Consider the following 10,665-nt stretch of genomic DNA (forward strand, 5'->3'; position numbering starts at 1 on the left):
TACATCCTAGGTACTTAAGGAAGTGGCCCTAGAAATAGTAGATGCATTGCTGATCATATTCCAACATTCGATGGAATCTGGAACAGTACCCATGGATTGGAGGGTAGCTAATGTTACCTCACTATTCAAAAAAGGTGGTAGGGAGAAAATGGGGAATTACAGACTGGTAAGCCGGACATCGGTAGTGGGGAAAATGCTATAGAGTCCATTATAAAGGATGGTGTGGAGGTGCCGGAGTTGGACTGGGGTGGACGAATGTAAGAAATCACACAACACCAGGTTATAGTCCAACAGCTTTATCTGAAGAAGGAGCAGCGCTCCGAAAGCTTGTGATTTCAAATAAAGCTGTTGGACTGTAACCTGGTGTTGTGTGATTTCTTACATTATAAAGGATGTAATAGCTGAGCACTTGGAAAACAGTGACAGGATCGGACAAAGTCAACATGGATTTACAAAAGGTAAATCGTGCTTGACTAATCTACTGGAAATTTTTGTGGATGTAACTGGTAAAATAGATAAGGGAGAACCAGTGGATGTGGTATATTTGGACTTTCAGAAGGCTTTCGATAAGGTCCCGCATAAGAGGTTAGTGTGTAAAGTTAAGGCACATGGGATTGGGGGCAAGGTATTGACTTGGATAGAGAACTGGTTGGCAGACAGAAAGCAAAGAGTTGGAATAAACGGGACTTTTTCCGAGTGGCAGGCAGTGACTAGTGGGGTACCGCAGGGATCGGACCTTGGACCCAAGCTATTCACAATATATATTAATGATCTGGATGATGGAACTAGATGTAATATCTCTAAATTTGCAGACGACACATAGCTGGGTGGGCGTGTGTGTTGTGAGGAGGATACCGAGAAACTCCAGTATGAATTGGACAGGTTGGGTGATTGGGCAGAAGCATGGCAGATGCAATATAACGTGGATAAATGTGAGGTTATCCACTTTGGTGGCAAAAACAGGAAGATAGATTATTATCTGAATGGGAATAGATTGGGAGAAGGGGAAGTGCAACGAGACCTGGGTATCCTTGTGCACCAGTCGCAGAAGGTAAGCATGCAGGTGCAGCAGGCGGTTAGGAAGGCAAATGTTATTTTGGCCTTCGTAGCGAGAGGCTTTGAGTACAGGAACAAGGATGTCTTGCTGCAGTTGTACAGGGCCTTGGTGAGACCACATCTTGGGTATTGTGTGCAGTTTTGGTCACCTTACCTGAGGTAGGATGTTCTTGCCATGGAACAAGTTCAGCGAAGATTCACCAGGCTGATAACTGGGATGGCAGGTATGACGTATGAGGAGAGATTGGGTCGATTGGGCTTGTACTCGCTGTAGTTTAGACGAATGAGAGGGGATCTCAATTAAACTTATAAAATTCTGACAGGACTGGACAGACTAGATGCAGGAAGGATGCTCCTGATGGTCGGGGAGTCCAGAACCAGGGGTCACAGTCTAAGGGTAAACGGTATGCCATTTAGGACAGAAATGAGGAGGAATTTCTTCACCCAGAGTGTGGTGAACCTGTGGAATTCTCTACCACAGAAGGCAGTAGAGGCCAATTCATTAAATATATTCAAGAAGGAGTTGGATATATTTCTTAAGGCTAAAGGGATCAAGGGGTATGGGGAGAAAGCAGGGACCGGGTACTGAATTTGGATCAGCCATGATCACATCGAATGGCGGAGCAGGCTTGAGGGGCCGAATGGCCAACTCCTGCTCCTAAATTCTATGTTACCTATGTTAATGTTGAAGGTTGGAAGCTTGCAGAAGAAGCAAGGCTTGCTGTGGACCTTAAGAGCAGCAGCAATAATGACGTCAAGTTCTGCGACTTTTTGACTGGAAATATTGAATTGCCAAGGCTTCCCACACGCTGGAAATCAATTGGCCAATTGTGGTAAATTTGTATCAATCTCACAGACCCATTTGCAATCGTGATGGAATCACTAAATTAGGGGAAACCACCAATTCCCCGCACCTGAATTAAAATTGACCCTATGGTGTTAAAAGACGATCAGACCATTCAAATGCGGTCCATGCAAGTCACGTATAACGGATATCCTTCTGTCTGTAATACCACGGGACATTATTAATTATGTAGATGCGCTCGTGCAGAAAATACCAGGGAACGCTTTTAGAACATGCCAGTGCACGAATCGTTCCTATAACAACAGCCGCGGTTTCCTCGGTGCAATATTCTGTTTTCAATTTCTGACAACAAATGGCCACAAATCGATCGAAGGTGAAAGCGACCGTTAACAAGACAGAACTGTCTCTTGATGCATGAATTAAAGTAATGCTGAGACTGCATCCGGGAGTAATGGACAGGAAGCTACCTGGAAAATAAATAATAGGAATCCGGTTTAATATCAAAGCAGTGATAATGACCAGGAGTTCCGTCACCGCCATGGACACCAGGTACCGAGTGATACATCTGGAGAGACCGGACTTACCTCGGGGCAGGATCACAATCGCCACGAAATTAACTGTAAGATTGAAAGACTTGCACTTAATTAGCGCATCACTGGACGTCCCACAGCGCTTTACAGACAATGAAGTGCTTTTGGAAGTGCAGTTACTGATGTCAGTAAATTGGGATGTTTGTGTCATTGGTTCTGTATGGTTACAAGACACTAAATTGGGATGGTTTTTGTCTCTGGTACAGTCAGATCAGCAGCCCCAATCAACGGTGGGTTTGTTGCCCACGACTACGCCTCTATGCCAGCTTGTGAGTCTCATATTTACACTAATTTATTGCTGGGTAATATTTTATACGTATACATTTTTTGACAAATTTGTACTTGGTGTTAGGGTGAAACTGCCAAATCTGCAATTACTATTCATCCCTATTGGTCATGCCGACACAAAGAGTCATTTGTTTAGTGTAGGACTGGAGTACATGTAGGCCAGACCAGGTCGAGTGGGAGGTTCCCTTCTCTGTCTCACATTACAACAATGTAGCAGCTTTCATGCCTATTCTAATGGGAAATAGAGGAATGGCAGAGTCTCTAAGCAATTATTTTGTATCGGTCTTCACGATAGAAGGCACTAAAAAGTTCCCAATAATAATAGATAATCAAGGTGCTATAGGGAGGGAGGAACCTAAAACAATGTCTATCACTGGAAAAAAAAGTAATAAGTAATGAGAAAAAGCAAACTAATGGGGCTAAAGCCCGACAAGTCCCCTGGACCAGATGGCCTGCATCCTAGGGACTTAAAATAAGTGGCTGCAGTGATCACTGCAGAGATAGTGGATGCGTTTGTTATAATCTACGAAAATTCCCTGGCTTCTGGAGAGGTCCCAGCAGATTGGAAAACCACAAATGTTACGCCACTATTCAAGAAAGGAGGGATACAGAAGCAGGAAACTATAGGCCAGTTAGCCTACCATCTGTCATTGGGAAAATGCTGGAATCCATTTTTAAGGAGGTAATAGCAGTACATTTAGAAAATCATAAGTCAATCAAGCAGAGGCAACATGGTTTTATGAAAGGGAAATCGTGTCTGACAAATTTTCTAGAGTTCTTTGAGGATGTAACAAACAGGATGGATAAAGGGGAACCAGTTGATGTAGTGTATTTGGATTTCCAGAAGGCATTCGATAAGGTGCCACATAAAAGGTTACTGCACAAGATAAGGTTAATGGTAATATATTGGCATGGATAGGGGATTGGCTAATTAACAGAAAACAGAGAGTCGGGATAAATGGGTCATCTTCTGGTTGGCAATCAGTAACTAGTGGGGTGCAACAGCGATCAGTGCTGGGGCCTCAACTATTTACAATCTATATTAATGACTTGGATGAAGGGACCGAGGGTACTGTAGCCAAATTTGCTGATGATACAAAGATAGGTGGGTTAGCAAGTTGTGAGGAGGACACAAAAAGTCTGCAAAGGGTTATAGATAGATTATATGAATGGGCAAACATTTGGCAGATGGAGTATAATGTGGGAAAATGTGAGTTTATCCACTTTGGAAGGAATAATGAAAAAGCAAATTATTATTTAAACGGAGTGAGACTACTAAATGATGCGGTACAAAGGGATCTGGGGGTCCTAGTATATGAAACACAGAAAGTTACCTTGCAGGTACAGCAAGTAATTCGGAAGGCTAATGGAATGTTGGCATTTATTGCAAGGGGTTGGAGTATAAAAGTAGGGAAGTTTTGATGCAACTTTAAAGGGCGCTGGTGAGACCACACCTGGAGTACTGGTCTCCATAATTAAGGAAGGATATACTTGCATTGGAAGAAATGCAGAGAAGGTTCACTAGGTTGATTCCTGGGATGAAGGGGTTGATGTATGACAGAAGATTGTGCAGGTTGGGTCTATACTCATTGGAGGTTAGAAGAATGAGAAGTGATCTTATTGAAACATAAGATTCTGTGGGGCATGGACAGACTGGACGCTGAGAGGATGTTTCCCCTAGTGGGGGTATCTAGAACTAGGAGGCACAGCATCAGAATAAGGGGTCGCCCATTTAAGACGGAGATTAGGAGGAATTTCTTCTCTCAGAGGGTTGTGAATCTTTGGAATTCTCTACCCCAGAGAGCTGTGGAAGCGGAGTCATTGAATATATTCAAGGCGGAGACTGACAGACTTTTGAACTACAAGGAAGTCAAGGGGTATGGGGGGAGAGTAGGAAGATTGGATCAGCCATGTTCTTATTGAATGGCGGAGCAGGCTTCAGGGGCCGATTGGCCTACTTCTGCTCCTGTTTCTTATATTCTTATGGTCTTATTTTATCTGATGCCAGCCCACAAACGTACAGATTTATTGTATTCACCTTATCTCAATAACATTGTTTTCCAAACTCTGAAGCACTCCATGGACAATTCTCACAATGCACAATTAATCCTGTGGTTTATACCTTCATTATTTTATTAATTCACCGAGTACATTCAGTGGATATGTGACCGCGTTCTTTAACTCCATTCTGAATTTACACTGAGTCACTGCATAAATAAAGGTGTTGGTGCAAGAACTCAACAGCTGAAGCATATTTCCGCTTTCTTGTAGAATAAATTTGGGGTCACTGAAGCCTTTGATTATATAATCATTTGTAAATCGCTCATAAAAGAACTGTACAACAAACGTCATCCACAACAGGATGAAAGTGCCCGAGATGGCGAAGAGTAAAACGATGGACTTTCTCCGGCTCTCCATCTCTGGGTCACTCTGATTCTCTCCATTGCTGTGGGCCCGGAGTCTCCTGCGGGCTCCACTGGCCACTAGAATGTATCTGACGGTCAGAGCATTGAGCAGCAAAATCAGAAGGAACGGGGCACATGGGGTCAAAATACGGTCGAACCAGTCAAACGCTCTCCATACGGGTGAGGTATAACGGATTTTCTTCAGTCTGCAATACCATGGGACATTGTTACTTATGTACATGGGCTCGTGTATAAAGTACCCTGGGACGCTTTTCAGACATCCCAGCGCACAGATTGTTCCTATAACTACAGCCGCCGTTTTCTCGGTGCAATAATTTGTTTTCAACTCCTGGCAACAAATGGCCACAAATCGATCGAAGGTGAACGCGACCGTTAACCAGACCGAACTGTCTCTGGATGCATGTATTAACGCAATGTTGAGACTGCACACCGGGGTGATGGACAAGAAACTAGCAGGAAAATAAATACCCGGAATCCGGTTTAATATCACAGCAGTGAGAATGACCAGGAGATCCGTCACCGCCATGGACACCAGGTACCGAGTGATACATCTGGAGAGACCGCACCTTCCTCGGGACAGGATCACAATCGCCACTAAATTGACTGCAAGGTTAGAGAGAGATGAAGAATTAGAGTAAGCTCCAAAGAAGTGTTAGGTTGACCGGAATTATGCAAAAATAGCAGCTTTGTTAGCTGAAGCGACGAAAACAGTGTAATAATCCAAAGTGGAAGTGGGACAGACCGCCAGTTCGGGTGAATGAAAGTTAATAATTTTCATTTATAATGGGGATCCATAAGGGAACAAATCCAGTCAAACAATTTTATACGTTTCAAATGGATTAAAAGAGTGGACTGTGCAATGATAATTAAAATAACCCGTACCTGCCTGAGGAGGGACAGAGCAGCGTTTTTAGGAAAGATGTCAGGAGCAGCGAGTGTGGAAGTCCAGTGAAGGATCGAACCAATGGTCGGGGTTATAAAATGGAACAGAAGCCCGGGATTAACGTGTTCCCGGAATAAGGTTTATTAATAAACTAGTCACTTATTTGAAGGTTTCGAATTGTTGACCTTTAGCTTACCTTCAATAAGTCGATTCGTTGAAGCCAATCAGCGTAAAGTAATCATTAAATCATCTCAGCAATTGATTGATATGTTGGATTGATTAATGCTGCATTTGTCAACAAATGGTTCACCTATCATTATTAATCAACAGTCAATGATTCACATATTCATTACATTCATCGGATGAGACGTTTAACCGAGGCCCCGTCTGATCTCTCAGGTGGACTTATAAGATCCCATGGCACTATATCGAAGAAAAGCAGGGGAATTATCCCGGGTATCCTGGCCAATATTTATTCCTCAATCACATAGGATATACGGCACAGAAACAGGCCATTCTGCTCAACCAGTCCAGTCCAACATCACTAAAACAGATTACCTGGTCGTTATCACATTGCTGTTTGTGGGAGCTTGCTGTGTGTAAATTGGCTGCCGCGTTTCCTACATTACAACAGTGACCACACTTCAAAAGTACTTCATTGGCTGTAAAACGCGTTTTGACGTCCCGAGGTCGTGAAAGTGGCTATATAAATGCATATAGTTCTTGAAAGCAGTCATCAATTATTTGTATATCTATGCGGACCAATTTGAATTGCAGAAAATTAACGCGAGTTAATTAATTTAATTTAGTTGCTGCAGCCATGCCTCTCAATTGATGCCCCTTTGTTTTCTCACAGGGTGTTCAGTTCTGAGACGGGCGGAAGACCACTTTCGCTGTACTCATCATCCGCCCATATGATCTGGGGCTCTTCAGTTCAGTGGTGGGGTTGGCTTTGAACAGATAGGCAGCGTTTCTGCATTTTGTACAATAGTACACCTGTTGGAATTCGATGTTTGTCTCACACCCGATGTACAAATTAAAGACATGACTGCGGATCTTCCACAGCGACTGAAGAATTACACTGTAAATAACTTGAATATATAGAACGCCAAGGCACCTGGGGGCTGAGAGCGCCCTCACAACCGCACCCCAGCTTGAGCCAATCCGCAGGAGAAAAGGGAAGATAAATCAGACAGATTCATCAATTACAGTAATGTGATAATACCACTGAAATAAAATATGAATAACGTGATAAAAATGTATGAACACGGTTTCTCAGTGTGCTGTTGGTATCTAGCCTGCTTGTGCACTGCAGTGATATGATGTGCAATAAAAATTGTCATTTAAAGCAATCACGTTTCCCAGTCACACCCAGCTGCAACCGATTGCTCGGAGTCGCGCCAGGGGATGAGAGAAGGTGGGAACAGAGCTTAGATCCCTGGAACTGAGGGAGGTGAAATATTATTCGACTTGATTTCAACGCAATTGTTATAGGTACATGTAATTCAGTTTAAAAACACAAAGATATTTTTGTAGTTAAATTGTCTCCATCTATCCACAATCGTCCAGAAACAGTTAAACGGGAGCAAGGCGGGAGCTGGTGGATAGTTCGCCCGCTCCTCACAGCGTGGTGGTTGGAGAAAATGGAGACACATTTCGAAGTGTTATTTCGAGGTGGGTGTTCGGGTCGGCTTATTTCACTCTGCACCACTACACAGGCCGAGTACAACCATGAAAGTACCCTCTTACCCTCTCTAGATCTTTTCATCGCTAACTGCCATCGTGACATCAGCCGCCTCCATTTCTCTGCTCCCCTCACTCACGCCAACCTACCTCCCTCTGAACTTGCAGCACTCCATTCTCTTAGATCCAACCCTGACATTGTCATTAAAACTGCTGACAAGAGTGGTGCTGTTGTTGTTTGGCGAATCGACCTCTACTGTATGGAGACTGATCGCCAACTCTCCAACACCTCCTCCTACCTCTGCCTGGACCATGACCCCACTAGCAAACATCAAGCCACCGTTTCCAAGGCAGTCACTGACCTCATCTCCTCTGGAGATCTTCCCCCCGTGGCCACCAGCCTCATAGTTCCCCAACCCTGCACAGCCCGCTTCTACCTCCTTCCCAAGATCCACAAACAGGACTGCCCTGGTAGACCCATCGTTTCAGCCTGTTCTTGCCCCACCGAACTTATCTCTTCCTATCTCGACTCTATCTATTCTCCCCTTGTCCAGTCTCTTCCCACCTACATCCACATCTCTTCGGACGCACTCTGCCACTTTAACAGTTTCCAGTTTCCTGGCCCCAACCGGCTCCTTTTCACCATGGACATACAATCCCTCTACACCTCCATCCTCCACCAGTATAGCCTGAGGGCGCTCCGCTTCTCCCTTGAATAGAGGCTTGAACAGTCCCCATCCACCACTACCCTCCTCTGCCTGGCTGAACTTGTTCTCACATTGAACAACTTCTCCTTTGAATCAACTCATTTCACCAAATCAAAGGTGTTGCTATGGGTACCCGAATGGGTCCCAGCTATGCCTGCCTTTTCGTGGGATATGTGGAACACTCTTTGTTCCAGTCCTACACGGGTCCCCTCCCGCACCTCTTTTTCCGGCACATTGATGACTGTATCAGTGCCATTTCCTGCTCTCGCCCTGAACTAGACAATTTCATTCACTTTGCCTCCAATTTCCAGCCTTCCCTCACCTTCACATGGTCCATCTACGACTCTTCCCTTCCCTCCCTCGACTTCTCCATCTCCATCTCTGGGGATAGCTTATTGACCAACATTCGCTACAAGCCCACTGACTCCCACAGCTACCTGGACTACACTTCCTCCCACCCCGCCTCCTGTAAGGACTCAATTCCATTCTCCCAGTTTCTCCGTCTCAGCCGCATCTGCTCCAACGATGCCACCTTCCACACCAGTGCTTCCGACATATCTTCCTTTTTCCTCAACCAAGGATTCCCCTCTACCGTGGTTGACACGGCCCTCGACCGTGTCCGTTCTATCTCCCGCACATCTGCCCTCACCCCTGCCCCTTCCTCCTGGAACCATGACAGAGTTCCCCTTGTCCTCACCTTTCACACCATCAGCCTCCACATTCAACGGATCATCCTACGCCATTTCCGCCACCTCCAATGTGATCCCATCACCAAATGCATCTTCCCCTCCCCTCCCCTTTCAGCATTCCATTGGGACCGCTCCCTCCGAGACACCCTAGTCCACTCCTCTATCACCCCCAGCACCCCTTACCCTTCACTCAGCATCTTCCCGTGCAAGCGCAGGAGATGCAACACCTGCCCTTATACCTCACCCCTTCCCACTGTCCAGGGCCCCAAACACCCCTTCCAGGTCAAACAGCGATTTACTTGTACTTCTTGCATTCTAGTATGCTGTGTTCGCTGCTCACGATGTGGTCTCCTCTACATTGGGGAGACCAAACGCAGATTGGGTGACTGCTTTGCGGGACACCTCTGTTCAGACTGTAAGGGTGACCCCGAGCTTCCGGTCACCTGTCATTTTAATTCACTGCCTCATTCCCACTCAGACCTCACTGTACTTGGGCTCTTGCATTGTTCCACGGAAGCACAGTGTAAACTCGAGGAACAGCACCTCATCTTCCGATTAGGCACTTATCAGCCTTCCGGACTCAATATAGAGTTCAACAATTTCAGATCATAACCTTGGCCCCCATTACATTTTTACTTATTTTTTATCCCCACCTTTGTTATGGCCCTTTCCCACCCTTTTTTTTCTCTCTCCCACATGGCAGCTGTCTCTCATTCTGCCAGGTCATTTCACACCTAATCTAGAGCCGTCTTTTGTCTCCACTAGTCCTATCACCATCTCGTCTCGTTTTGAATACCTCTTAACGTCTCTTCACTTCTCTTTTGTTCTCTCCCAGCCTGGCCTTTCAATCTATTTAATTTCCAGTGCCTTTCCAGTCTTGACAACGAGTTTGACCCGAAACGTTGACTCTATTTTGTCTCCACGGATGTTGCCTGGCCTGCTGAGTTTTTCCAGCATTTTCTGTTGTTATTTCGGGTTTCCAGCATCCGCAGTATTTTGCTATCATACATGAAAGTAAACAACCGGCATAAACACTTGAAGGTAATTGCAATCAACTGTCGCACTGAACTACAGTCCTTCTATGTGTAACATCGGTCGAACCAATCCCGCTGTACAGACGACTCCGGGGGGAACACATTGCACAAAGTGTGGCCAATAACATGTTACTGAGACGATCCAGATAACTAACGCTTTTTACAATCAATATCTTACTGCAATACTTTACCTGGCACAGCGATAGCTGCAAGGACAGTGTAGTAAATGGCATATACTAGGCCTCTGGGTGGGGCGTGCATTTTCTGTGAGAAGCAGCAATGTCCATTCCGGATCCCACACATGCTCTGTTCGACATTTAAAGGATCCCTTATTATACCTGATGTGAACCCTCCGAGACACAATTAGATGACATCACCATAAGTGTTAGTTACAATCATTGCACAAACAAGTTAGGTGACATCACCATTGGTGTTAGTTATAGTCATTGGACAAACAGATGAATGCACCGAATTTGACTCTGATTTCTGTTGCAGTAGAATGGA

General features: G+C 45.1%; 1 protein-coding gene across 1 annotated transcript; it reads right to left on the reverse strand.

Annotated features, from left to right (window-relative positions):
* Positions 1 to 2,035: 2,035 nt before the first annotated feature.
* On the reverse strand, positions 2,036 to 10,464 carry LOC147119814 (putative G protein-coupled receptor 139). Its single transcript, XM_085984151.1, has 4 exons — positions 10,353 to 10,464; positions 4,884 to 5,768; positions 2,446 to 2,478; positions 2,036 to 2,328 (listed from the first exon to the last, which is right to left on the reverse strand). The coding sequence occupies exons 1-4, from the start codon at positions 10,462 to 10,464 to the stop codon at positions 2,036 to 2,038; spliced, it is 1,323 nt and encodes a 440-aa protein (XP_085840277.1).
* Between the last annotated feature and the right edge of the window lie 201 nt (positions 10,465 to 10,665).

This window comes from Somniosus microcephalus, chromosome 4, assembly GCF_052327205.1.
Source record: "Somniosus microcephalus isolate GS21.2 chromosome 4, FLI_Smic_1.0, whole genome shotgun sequence".
In the NCBI taxonomy this organism is placed as follows: domain Eukaryota; kingdom Metazoa; phylum Chordata; class Chondrichthyes; order Squaliformes; family Somniosidae; genus Somniosus; species Somniosus microcephalus.